A 14,024-nucleotide genomic window follows, 5' to 3' on the forward strand; every position below is an offset into this window, starting at 1 on the left:
GAGAGAGAGAGAGAGAGAGAGAGAGAGAGAGAGAGAGAGAGAGAGAGAGAGAGAGAGAGAGAGAGAGAGAAAACAGAAGGTTGCGGGAGACACAAGGTTAGGGGAGAAAGTTATGGAGAGCTGGGAGAGGCGAGAGATTGAATAAAGGGCAACTACTCAGAATCCAGTTTAGCCTTGTTCTTTCTTCATCCGTCTAAGGCAACAGCTGTCGTGGGCGAGGAAGCGGTTCAAGAGCACTGAATGCAGGCGGCAAGAGAGAGCTGCCCGGAGAGCCCGCAAACATTATTTAATGTGTAATCCCTGAGCGAAGGAGTTTACACAGCTCTGAGGCAGAGAAGGGTTGTCACAGCCTGAGAGAGAGGAGTGTTTACAGGAGGGAACCTGGGGACACTGGTGCTGGGAAATGTACAGTGCTGGAGGGATGAGTATTGGAACACTATGTGACTGAAACCTAATCATGACCAGCTTTGTAATGGTCTTTAACAATGATTTAATTTAAAAAGTGAAAGGAAAAAAACCCATAAAACTCCCAGAAACTTTGTCATCTGATACTGTTCCCTGATGGTATGTAGCACCCCATCCATGTAAACCATTAGTCAGAAAGCTCAGAACATCTTTGACATTTCTTCTAACTTCTCATTTTTGGTGTCACCATACCGGTTTAAGCAATCATCATGTCTCACCTGGACACTGATAATTTGTGTCCTGACACCCACTTTGCTCCTGGTGTGTTATTCTCTTTGCAGCCAGAGGGGTCTTTTCAAAATGTAGTCATTCCTGTCCCCCCCCGCTGAAAGGCTGCAATTGCTTTCAAGAAAAATTCTAAAGTCCTAATACAACCTAACAGGCTCACTTGTAACTACCTTTCCCGGCCCTTTTCTCTTTAATACTACCCTTATTTCCTGACACAGATTTTATATTAAATTTTATCCATTAGACAGTTGGAAAAAATATATGTTAATCACAAGAAAAATATGACTAAAACATAATAAAATTAGAAACTTCGGCAACATGAGATAACAACAATGAGTGTATAGGTAGAAGTGTGATAAAACTTTCACCTGCATATAGAGTTAATGGATGCTATATAAATTAATAATCAAAATGTGTTCTGTCAAACAAGAGGTGACATAAGGACAGTGATGGAGGGTCCTGGGCTGTTTGGTGGTAGTAGTGGCCTATGATAATTTTGTAAATCAATACTATAAAGTTAAACTCTATGGTAAACATAAAATTTTTAAAAAGTAAACAGAATTCAGTTTAACAACTATTATAGTATAAATGTAATTTCTCTTGTTTCCTCCTTTTTACTCTTAGGGTAGGTGGTCTTTAAACCACACCTGGCTGCACTCAGGGATTATTCCTGAGAGGGTCCAAGGAATTAGATGAGGTGCTGGGGGATGTACCTTGGTTGGCCACCTTAAGGCAAACACCTTACCCACTGTACTAACTCTCCAACCTTAAATGAGTCATTTGGGGTTGTTTGTGTGTGTGTGTGTTGGGGGGAGGTGTACCACACCCACAGTGTTCAAGGCTTACTCCTGGCTTGCCACTCAAGGATCACTCCTGGTGGTACCGACCATATGGGACATTAGTGATCCAACTCAGGTTGGCTACATGCCAGGCAAGCACCCTTCCCACTATGTGATTTTCTAATAAGTGCCAATAAAATGACATTCTAATTAAAAAAAAAATACATTTGCAGTGCTAGGCAAAGAAGTCAAAGGCTAGAGTACCTGCCTTGCATGTGGGAGACCCAAGTTTAATTATTCCCACAACCACATGGTTCTTTGCGGAAGCCAGATATGGTCCAAACAAAATGAAACAAACAAAATTTATGGCTCTAAAGAACAATTATCAGAAACACTAAAAATAGTAATGTACATTTAGGAAACAAAAACGGTAAGATAATAATTAGTTCAAATTATTTTCCTCAACATACACATAACTGCCTATAGTTTAACTTCTATAAATCAAGAAAATCATATAATTTAAAATCATTGTCAATTTCAAAAGAAATGAAGAACAATGTGACTACTTCAGGAAAGTGAAATTTAGTTGAAGAGCAGTGGTAGGGAAGATATGTTTACCTCCAGTGTATGTATTTCAGTGTCATTTCTTTGTGACTAGTGAATAGTACAATGTATTATTTTCAAAATATTTATAAGACATTAAGCTATGAAATTGAATATTAATTAAATAGGTTGCCTTGAGATATAGTAACCGTTTTCTTATGCATTATAAAAATAAATTTACAGTAATTTATGGGAGAAAAGTTCTTGGACAAAGGATTTTGAAACACATGATTTTAGAAATTTATTTACATATCTTGGGTGAAAGCAACTGATGGCATTTACTTGGAATTCCTGGAAAAAAAAAGAATAATTTTTTAAGGTAGAGGTATACTTGAGTATACTAAATGCATTTGATAAAAACAATAATACAAACCCCTTTCTTGCTGCTAAAGTTGTTTTGTGCATTTACAATGCAGAAAGTAGTATAAATTACATTATGACTTTTTATAATGGCAAAATTCCTAAATCATCACAATATATAATGAAGTAGATATAAATCTTATAAAACTACATCACATTCATTTTAAAAGTTTCCTTTACATTAACATTCTCTAAGTAGTGCCCAAAAGGCTAAAAGAATCTTAAACACATCTCTACCTACCCACCAAAAATATAATTACCTTTCAAATCAGGAGCTAAAGGCTTATTCCTAAGATCAGAGGTATCTTCATATGTATCATAGATGTCAAAATGGATTTTTTCTCTTCTTGAAACATAATCCATTTTTGAGACATCATTATGCTGACCACACATTTTTTCACTGAGATTTAAGTACTCTCTTTTAAGACTCTTCATCTCAAATTCCAAGGTATTTCTTTCATTTTCTATACGTCTTGCATAGTTTTCTAATAGTATTTTGTCTTCCTCAAGTCTGCTAATGCTATTTTCAAATTTTATACTTTCTTGATTATGCATTTTTAGTTCTTCTTTTAGAATCTGATTATCTGCTTTAATTTCCATGACCAGTTTTGATAACATTTCACATTCATTTTCCATTTTGGACAAACTATTCTTATAAGAATTTGCTTCTGATTTTGCGTTTGTAATTTCTTTCAGAAAATTCTCTTTTGCAGTCGAATTGTAAGTCTGAATAGTCTCGATTTGTCTTTCTATTATTTGTCTAGCAACAGTAGAATCATGCAATGTTTCTTCAAGAGCAAGTTTTTCATTTTTTATTGTGTCTATTATTTGAAGGAGTGCATCTTGATCAGTTTTTGCCAATCTTTCTTTTTCTCTTAGTTGCATTATCTCTAGCTGATATTCCTTAAGCTCATTTTCAAGAGAATCCTTTTCCTGTAGAAGCTGGTGTGTTTTCTTCTCTAGCTCACCATTTTCATCTTGAATCAATAGAATATTGCTTTTCATTGATTCTACTTCTATACGCAGTAGATTATTTTCATTATTGACAATGGCCATGTCACTTTGGGTTTTTTGTTCCTTATTTTTCAGATAATCTAGTGTTTCTGTCATTTGTTCCTTCTCCAAAGAAAGTTGGCTATTTTTTTCCTCTAGAATTTTATTTTGTTCTTGAAGAACATTATATTTACTTATGATTTTTTTCAATTCTTTCAGACATTCCTTGCTATCATCTTCTGTTTTAGCCAACTTGGATAGAATAGTATGTTTTTCTTCAACTAAATCCTTAAGCTGCCTTTCATATGTTTCAATTTTCTGTATTAAAGCTTGTGTGGTAGAGACAAGAGGTTTTATTTTGGCTTTAAGGTTTATATTTTCATTCTCCAGTTGTGTTACCTTTTTCTGTATCTGCATAGATTCTTTTAGGTAATTCTGTAAGTACTGAAGTTTTGCGACACACTGATCAGTAACAGAATTAACTTTAGATGTTTTCTCATTTTCAAACATTGATTCTCGTTCTAAAGCAAATGGTTGCATTTCTTTGTTTTGTACTTCATATTTTGTTGGCTCAAAGAAAGACAGAGTTTGTTTTGGAACTCTGGAATGAAGTTTTAAATCTGTAATATTCTTGCTGGTGAGAGGAATTTCTTTGTTCTTCTCATTCTTCTTTCCCCACTGTATTTCATTTTTAGATAACTTTTTACATTTCTTACAAAAATTCACATGAAATTTTGACACTGTTTCCCTGAGTGGGAGTAATTTGTGTACTAGTTCCTCTAATTCTAAAATTCTCCTTGATCTTATATCTTCACTTAAGTTATTATCTGTATTTTCTTCATTAACAAAGTTAATTTTTTCCTTGTCAATAGGGCCATATTTACCGTTACTTTGAACATTTTTATCAGCTTTTAAAATTTGAAGTTCATTTGCAAGTGCTAGTTCCCTGTCATGTGATTTTTGAAGCTCTTCCTTCATTTGTTTGATTGAATGGCAAATATCATCTAAATTTTCACCAAATCCATGTTTGAGGAAAGGAACAATGATTTTGGATTGATCTAAAATTACCGTATCAGCTTGAGGCATCACAGTTTGAGGTTCATTAGGCGGAAAACTATAAAGGTTACTGCAGTTATTCAACATATCAGAATTTTTGGAAGGATGCACAATTGTGTTAGAAGCTGAGTTATCTGTTGAAGTTCTCAGACTTAATATGTTGTTAAAATCAATCTTGGAGGGAATATTTATATCTGGAGCAACACTGTTAATATTACTGCTACTGTATTTTTCTTCCACTGAATGAAGAGCCCTAGAATCTTCAAAATGATGAATTTTATCCATAGAAAGGATCTTTTCTTGATTCTTTATAGGCTAGTAACAATAAAAAGCACACAATAAACATGTATAGTATTTGTCGTATACTATACATAATTAAATTTGTAAAAATACTTGACCAACAAATTCAGGTATATTGTGTTAGATTTATATTTACAGTCCAAAGCTAATATATTATCCATTTCTACAGAGCCTGGCAAGCTACCCATAGTGTATTCGATATGCCAAAAACAGTAACAGGTCTAACAATGGAGATGTTACTGGTGCCCACTTGAGTAAGTCAATAAGCAATGGGATTACAGTGATACAGTGATATAGAAAAAACACAAACCTTGCCTAACAAGTAGAATTTGTGTTTCCCAGAGAATTTCATAGTTACTCTGGACTTAGCAATGTCCTTAGAAATTTTACTTATCCCAAGAGAGGAATATATGTGGGTCAAACTTTTATTTTCAGAAATAGAAATTTAGGAGATCATCAAAGGCAGGGAAGACAAGTGATAGGTCAAATAAAAGATGAATGAAAATGAGTGTTTTCATTTCTAGGCTATTAGAAACTTTAGCTTGCATTCCCAGTGTGTTCAGCTAAGGCTAAAGGCCTTCAGCAAAAGCTCTGGCTTTCCGAGAAATGGGAGTTCTATCCAGTCACTGTAATTTGGACCTGTCCAGGGAGATTCACTTTAGGTCTTGATCAATCCTGGAAATAGAGGCATCAGTGGACAGACAAGTTACAAAAACTATATAAATTAATTTGATAATTTAGGTATCTGGACTAAGTCAAAGGTGCCTTACACACTCTCCCTAGAGACAAAGGAAAATAAGAGAAGTAGGGAAGCAAGTATACAACCTTTGAATTTTTAGGACAGGAATTTTCTTTTTTTCATCTATTATGGTCTTGAGAAAAAGGGGTGAATATAAACGGGTGAAGATGAGCAGGTTATAGTAATATTTTTGACATGCCTAGATAGAGCAATGAGTTTGTAAAGAATAACATACCAAAGCTTTATCAATGTGTGTGTTGACTTCTAGATTTTTTTCTGAGCTAAATTGTGGATTTTCTACATCCATAATACTTTTGTTCAATATTTCACTGATTTCAGACTGTACCTTGAAAAGAAATAATGAACATTAGAATGATTATTATATGTACGCTCATGACTGTATAAGTATGTATAAGAGAAATCATAATTAGAGATACCTCTAAATTTCTAGCACATAAAATTTCTATCACATCAATATAGCACTGTAGCACTGTTGTCCGTTGTTCATCGATTTGCTGGAGCAGGCACCAGTAATGTCTCCATTGTGAGGCTTGTTACTGTTTTGGGCATATCAAATACACCACAGGTAGCTTGCCAGACTCTTCCGTGCAGGCGGGATACTCTTGGTAGCTTGCCGGGTTCTCCGAGAGGGATGGAGGAATTGAACCCGTGTCGGCCGTGTGCAAGGCAAACACCCTACCTGTTGTGCTATTGCTCCAGCCCACATGAATGTAAAGTCAATTAAATCTGTTGTAATTTATGCCATTAAAGGAATTCCAGAAAAGTGCACCTTAGTATATTATAAAATCAGAAAAATATAGTAAAATGAGATTTTGTGAACTATATTCAAATAATTTTAGGTATCCTGTTTTACTGTTGGATAAATCAGAGATCTTTGATCTTTGTCATCAGAATGAAGTATATTCTGTCACCATGTGGAGGAGTTTATTTCCTCTTTCCACTTACCTATGACTGTTTTTAGTATCAGAATATTGGGATGAAGTTTACTTTGGGTCTTTAGTGAATGTGTTGTGCTGTGTAACCTAATATCCATCCCTCACCCTTCTGTTCACACTTGTTTCCCCGGGATACAGTCTGCCTCGTCCCCACTAGCTCCAGGGAGCATGCTATGAGCTCAACAGATAGAGCAGTACCTTCCCCTGGACAGTGGCTAAGCAATGCATGTGATCCAATCTGGTGCACTTGAATCAGAACCTCAGTACAAAGTGGTAACAGAAAAAGGTGTGCTCTCTCTTCTCACTGTATTCTGGAAGGATAAAGGCCTGCAGCTGCAACTTTTGCCACCTAGTCTGATAATCTATTCCATGGGGGTGCAGACTCTAGATAATCACTCTAGTCCTGTGATTGGTTTTGATCGCAGAACTAAGCCATCCCAAAAGGACTGTTCCAAGTGTTCCATGACCTCAGAACATTAATAAAGTATACTCCACCCCCCAGGTTTGAGTTGTATTTTGTGTCATTTCTAATGATTGTCCTTATTTGTGTCCTCCTGAAGCATGTCCCTACTTTCAACATTTATTTAAAATAAAATCAGCAAGTAATCATTTTTGCTCAGCAAAATATGAATAGGATTTAGTTTTCTCCAAACAAATTTTGAGGCTAGAATAAACATGGCTTCTATTTTTCTTACACGTTGTATCCATTAAGCATTTGGTGATCATCACCTAAGAAATGTGGAATCAGACTTTAAGTTTGGTTATTTTTTACATATAGATTATAAGCAACATACCAAGCTAACGTTCTGCAAAGTCTGTATTCGGAGAGCTTGAAATGATTCTAGCTGATGCTGGAGAACCTATAATAAAGTTAAGCAAGCTATGAAATGGAATATTTTTAGGAAGGTCAACATGTACTTGAATTGTTATTTCTTTAAATATTCCAGGTGTGATTCCTTATTAGCCAGAAAGAGAGTTGAATGGTTATTATTGCTGACCCATTCATTTTCATGAGAATTTCTGTAGAAAACCCATACACATTTCGAATGCATTTCCTTTAGGAAGCATTTCTTTTCCTTCCTTCCTTCCTTCCTTCCTTCCTTCCTTCCTTCCTTCCTTCCTTCCTTCCTTCCTTCCTTCCTTCCTTCCTTCCTTCCTTCCTTTCTTTCTTTCCTTTCCTTTCTTTTTTTTTCTCTTTTTTGCCTTTTGGGTCACACTCTGTGATGCATAGGGATTCCTCCTGGCTCAGGCACACAGGAATTACCTCTGGCAGTGCTCAGGGGACCATATGAAATGCTGGGAATTGATATTGGGTCAACCGAGGAAGCATTTCATTTGCAGAAAAGATTAGCCTTTATGCATGTGTTTAGGAGTCATGAAATAGTATGTTCAAGAGAGAGAAAGAAGCAAAGTGTCTTCTACAGAGGCAGACGGGGGTGCTGGAAGGAAACTGGGGACATTGGTGGTGGGAAATGTACACTGCTGAAAAGATGGATGATGGAACATTGTATGACTGAAACCCAATCATGAATAATTTTGTGTATCTCACTGTGATTCAATAAAAATAAAAAATAGTATGTTCTCAATTTGTCTGTGTGTTTGTATATGGGGGTAAGGGGTTGGGATACACCTGCCTGTGCTCAGGGATTACTCCTGTCTCTGCTCAGGGGGTCCTCCCGCCTGTGCTCAGGGGACTATATATGGATTTGGGGGATTGAAGTAAGGTTGGCCACATACAGGGCAAATACATGCCCACATACACGCTCTTAGCCCAGTATACTCACTTTTAATGCTGATTGTGGCTGGACTTTACTTTCAGATTCAGGTATGCATCTGTAGTCTAAAATCCAAAATTGAGAAATGGATTTAATTCTTAAGTTACATATGTACACACATATGTATAAAGTATTCTAACTTTGGGGTGTATTAAGACAAAGGGATAAGAGAGTGTGTTATTCCCACAAAGAACTCAATACTAGTCACAGAAGTTTTGCAATTTTTGCTTGATTCAAAATACCTACTTAAGGTTACAATAGTGGTTTTGCTTTCATAATAGATCATTAAGTTGGAATATTTAACTTTGAACTCTTGAAATAGCAATTGTTTTTGGGATATAAACTATCTACATTTTTTTAAAGACAAACAAAAACCAAGTAATCCTCACTTTATAAGAGACCCTTGGCAAAGTACCATGTAGTTTTTGTTTCTATGAGATAATTATATACTACTTTTGTTCATGGGCTGGAGTGATAGCACACCAGGTAGGGCGTTTGCCTTGCACACGGCCAACCCAGGTTCGATTCCTCTGTCACTTTTGGAGAGCCCAGCAAGCTACCAAGAGTATCTCGCCTGCACGGCAGAGTCTGGCAAGCTCCCCATGGCATATTTGATATGCCAAAAACTAACAACAAGTCTCACAATGGAGACATTACTGGTGCCTGCTCGAACAAATCAATGAGCAATGGGATGACAGTGACAGTGGCTTTTGTTCACTATCAGAAAAATTTGAATTAAAGACTGACTGTTGTCATGCTCCAAAGCAAAGCACTATAAAGACCCATATGTTCCTTCCGAGAAGATAGATTATAGCAGAGGAGAAACTATATAAAAGTTACAGACTTCCTGGCACACTTCCACATTTTATCCAGCCATTAGGCTAATTGCTAATTATTAAAAAATTTTTGAATGTTACATATACTGAGTGAAATGAAAGTTACGACAGAATGTACCCTTTTATTTTTTTCCATAACAAGATTATGAAAAAAGGCAGCACATCTGCATTTGAAGAGTTTGCCAGAGGTAGCCGGAACTGTTTGCAAAGAGCAGTCTGGACCACAGAGCCCTCATCACTGAGGAGCATATCTGCTTCAGGGCCTGTGCCACTGGCCCAGTTGACGAATTCCACCTTCATCCGAGGGCAGAGAAGGATGCCATTTGTAACTCGTTGAGAACGAAAATAGCAGTCCCCAATGTTCATATCGGAGACATAAAGGGAAGTCAAGTAGATACATGCACAAGACACTTCAGACCTGACTTAACTTTTAAAGAACCATGTCTCACTCCAATAAAATAGATGGAAAGCAAAAACCTCAGTCTCACACTGAGCAGCCACCACCAAGAACTAACAGCTGTCACATTTAGGGACCTACCCTTTAGTCAGCTCTCTCTGTGAAGTGGGGAGAAAATCCAAAATGATTTCAGTCTTGTGGGGTCATTATATATACAACTTTCAAAACAATAGCATTGAATTTATATTTACTTTGCTAAATCTATAAACTTTGCTAAAAACAGACTCATGCATATTTTTATTTTCATAAGACCTCTGCTCTAACCCCCGAGTGCTAGTGCCAGAGATTTTTGTCACTGCATGAGTGATTATTTCATACTTAAGATATCAGCCAGTGGTAAGAAGGAATGTACCTGTTACAGAGGCAGAGGGTGGGATAGTGTAGGGGAGGCGGGACACTTGGGAACATTGGTGGTGGAAAATGTGCAGTGGTGGAGGGATGGGTGCTCAATCATTGTATGACTGAACCATAACCATGAAAGTCTGTAACTATCTCATGGCGATCCAATAAAATTTATTTTAAAAAGAGGATATCAGTTAATGAAAGTAATGGAATGAATTAGGAGATTGGGATTTTTATACTTAATCACATTTCTGTTGATCTGCTCCTGTCAAGAATAATAAATTAGGAGAAAATACCATTGTTCTTTCTCCCACATCTCCCCACTTGTCATGATATTTACTCATACTATTTTCCCAAGGCAAAGTTCCGTGATGCCTCCTTTTAGACCTGGGTCCTTGATTCCTATAAAGCTATTTATATAAAGCTAGGATGTTAGGTTGATAAATATTTTCAGGCTTCAACTTTATTCTTAGTGGACTTATATTGCAAACAACATCTCCTTCCTGCACTAGCAGCCACAGCTTCCCTCTTCTGGGCAGATTTCCTTTGTTTCCTAGGGAGCACCGGCTAGTCCAAGGTCAAATCCAGAATTCCATCTATTAAAGCCATGTAAGAAATAAGGAACTCCCCCCTCAAATAAAAAGATACAGCCCAGGTCATGGTAAATGAAATATTTATAAACAGGTTTAATTTTTATTTATTTGGGGGGATTGAGCCACATCTGGCAGTGCTCAGGGCTGGCTTCTGGCTCTTTGCTCAGGCATCACTTCTAGTAGTGCTCAGGGGGTCCCATGGAGTGCTGGGGAGCATGCAATGCAAGTACCTTAACCCCGGTCATGTCCTAGTCTCATATAATGGATTTATAAATTGCTTTTACATTTATTCCCGCACCCCAACTTTCTCTCCTTTTGTTGGTGACTACACTTTTATTGTAGTTATGTTGCCTAATGCTTATATTTAACTTGATTATCTCTGCTCAGAGTTCCTATTTTCTTCTACTAAGCGTAGATAATTTCCCTTAATGTCTTTTGGAGTGCCATTGTCCTACTCCTCTTAAAATACAGTTTCAGGATTATTGTGTTTTCCAAAAAAACTAGGTAATGGAGCCCAGGGGAGGAGAGATAATTGAAATCTATCTAAATATTACTCATATTACACTTAAGTTCTCCGGCTTTTTCTTATTTTAGAGTCAAGTGAAAAACAAGACATCAGTAGCTTGACTTTTGATAGGTAATAATGCACAAAACACAGAGCGTCTATGCTGAAGGCAGAAGCCTGGGCAAAAGATGGACATAGCCAATGTGTGCACATGCATTTCTATAACTAACATGTGAGTTTTAAACATGCAATGTTGTCATGATTTACAAAGGGCTTAGGAAACTCCTTAGTCAACAATTGACAATACTCAGGGTCAAATACAGAGTTTTGCCATGACAATCGTGTCCGTTTCTAGAATAGCATTTTACAGAGCTCAGCGAGGGGCACCATTTTGCCGGGTATTATGGAGAAAGGTTGCCGAGTCTGGAATTTTAGCTTTGACACCTACTAGCCGGGAAGGAAGAGCAGTTTGAGAGCCCTGAACCTTGTTTATGGACTCAGTGCTCAGCATAATGCGGGGCACATATTAAATGCTCAAGAAATACTTAATCATTGTGGTGGGAATGGTATATCAGTATGATAATCCAGCAACTTTGACCATTTTTATTGATGTAGAGGGGGTAAATAACCAAGTTTCCAGTCTTCTCTGGAACCAATTCAAGTGCCCCAAAGAAGATACACAGATGAAGTTGTGTTATGTATTCACAATGGAAAACTAATGAGCCACAAGAAAAGAAGAAATCTTGCCTTTTCTTACAACATGGATGAAATTTAGGAATGTCATGTTAAGGACAATGTTAAATAAAATAAGGAACAAAACAAGTGCCAGATGATTTCATTTGTAGGTGGGCTATAAAGAAACAAAGCAAGATAATGTCAACATCCAGTGAAAAACAAACCCTGAAGACTGACCGTAGAAAGGAGGCTTTGAAGTGGTGGAGCAGAGGGAGATGGACAGTGATGGCGGGGATATTAGACTTTGGGGGTGGGTGTGATATGGTAGCATCAGAGCCCTAAAGTTTAGAAACAGGCTTTCAAATCATTGTTAGCAAAAACAAATGCTGCAGCCATCCCAGTTTGCTCAAAGTAAATTGGGACAGTAAAACCCTCAATCCTTACATGAACTAAAGTCTCCTCCCCAATTTCCTTTCTGAACCCTTTCCTCTCACTCCATACCACCTTCTGCTCCAGATACACTAGGTGTGTGTTATTCAGACCTGCCAGCCAGCTTCCTACTTTGGAGCAGAGCTCTCTCCCTAGAAATCTGCCTTGATGACTTCCACACCCATGGGGTCCCCGGATATGACCAACTCAGTGGCACGTCATCTCTTTTATATAAGACAGCTGGCCCCCACCCATCTCTCATCCTTCACATGTTCCTCTGTCCCCTTCTCCGCCCACCTTTCTCCATAGATTTACGTTAATTCCACTCCCAATATGCTTTATGTGTTCCTTGCACAGGAAGGTCAATTCACATAATTTGCTTATTTGACTGTTGGGTCCTCAGCTCCTAGAAAGGTACTTGACCACAGAAGGCCTTCAAACCTATGATTAACCAAAGACTGAGCAGGCTTGGGTGGAAGGGGACTGGGAAGAACCATAGACGGGAGGTCCTGATGCTTCAAAGCCACATTCTCATCCAATAAGTCAAGGGTAAGTTAGGCTAATGGCGTGCTCTCTCAAAGCCAAGAAATATTATACAGCTTTGGTTATTGGCTACTATTTATTTTTAAAATTATTCTTACTTTATAAAATAGTTCACAATATTTGATTACATTTAATATTCAAACACCAATCCCACCACCATTACACCTTCCCACCACCATATTTCAGATGTCTCCATCTCGAAGCCTAATCCCTGTCCCCAAACAGAACTGAAATAACATCTTTTGTATGGTGTGTTATGAAAAACCGCCGAAAATGCTACAAAAGAGTATCCGTAGAGGAGTGTGAAATTGTTCTGTTTCAACAGGGGTCATTAAAACCTTCTATAAGAGATCACTAAGATGCTAAAGGTTGAGCCTTGTGTGCTTTTATATATATATCTGTAATATATATGTATTATATATATATTTCCCCTTAAGATTGGTTGTACTGGCAATGTAAACGAATCATCTTACCATTCTGTAGGTGAGTACCTGGGGAATGTTTGGACAGGAGCGCAGAAAGAGGGGACAGAACAGTCACCTCTCAATTTGCCTGCAGTCTAGACTTACCTCCCCCCTGGGGGACGGCTTACCTGGCTCTCCGCCACCGCTCTCCAGCCCCTCCGAGGAGTTGAGGATCTTAGACGCTGACAGCAGGACGCTCTCAACGTCGTCCTCTTGCTCCCGCTGCTTCTCTGCAACTGAACCACACGCGGCGTTGGCTTTGTAGGGAGGCGGTGGGAGGCGAGGCGCGGGGATTCGGGCCGGCCGGTCCCGCAGCGGCCACTGGGGGGCGCGCTGGGGCCACGGCTGGGCAGCGGGGCGCGGCGGCCCCCAGGCTGCGGGCGCCCCGGGCACGACAGCGCTGCTTTGCTCCCCGAGCTGAGCAGGGGGACGCGATTGGTCAAAGTGGGTCCAGGGGCCTTGGGGTTGCAGGGCCCGGGGTCCGAGGAGGCGCTTTCCATAATCCATCTGCTTCCCACGGCCCCCCTAAGGCGCAGCCCCCGGCCGACTCTTACCCGGACTCATTTCTGCTTCTCAAAGCTCTCGGCCCAACCGCCTGGCCCCTCGCATTCCGCCCTGTCGCCGCCGCCGCGGCCCTCTGTTGCCTGGCAACCGGGTGGCAAGGACGCCTCGAGCCGCGGTGGCCAGCGCCAGACTAGGGAGTCTTGAAGGGCCACGTGCGCGCTAGATTGTGGGGTCCCTGGGTCCCCGACGCTCGTCCGGCTTATTGCAATCTCCGCTGGACGTTCCAGACCCGTCAGAATGGTTTCAGCGTTTGGAGCTTGGACGCCAAGACCGTTTGTCTTCAAAGCACGTTGGATTGCGGCCGCGAGGTGATCCTTGATATGCAATAATAAACCTCACGCGCCTTGTTTTCTTCTTTGGTT

At 39.1% G+C, this 14,024-nt stretch overlaps 1 protein-coding gene across 1 annotated transcript; it reads right to left on the bottom strand.

Moving 5' to 3' along the window:
• Positions 1-2,672: 2,672 nt before the first annotated feature.
• CCDC110 (coiled-coil domain containing 110) lies at positions 2,673-13,662 on the bottom strand. Its single transcript, XM_004610406.2, has 6 exons — positions 13,653-13,662; positions 13,227-13,328; positions 8,264-8,319; positions 7,274-7,339; positions 5,759-5,869; positions 2,673-4,799 (listed from the first exon to the last, which is right to left on the bottom strand). The coding sequence occupies exons 1-6, from the start codon at positions 13,660-13,662 to the stop codon at positions 2,673-2,675; spliced, it is 2,472 nt and encodes an 823-aa protein (XP_004610463.2).
• Between the last annotated feature and the right edge of the window lie 362 nt (positions 13,663-14,024).

The sequence above is a fragment of the Sorex araneus genome, chromosome 1 (assembly GCF_027595985.1).
Source record: "Sorex araneus isolate mSorAra2 chromosome 1, mSorAra2.pri, whole genome shotgun sequence".
Classification (NCBI taxonomy): domain Eukaryota; kingdom Metazoa; phylum Chordata; class Mammalia; order Eulipotyphla; family Soricidae; genus Sorex; species Sorex araneus.

Coding starts and splice junctions, on each gene's coding strand:
- CCDC110 (XM_004610406.2), bottom strand. Junction 8,320..13,226: donor GAGCGGTGGCGGAGAGCCAG/GTAAGCCGTCCC, acceptor TTTGGATTTTAG/ACTACAGATGCATACCTGAA. Junction 4,800..5,758: donor CACACATTGATAAAGCTTTG/GTATGTTATTCT, acceptor TATTGTTACTAG/CCTATAAAGAATCAAGAAAA.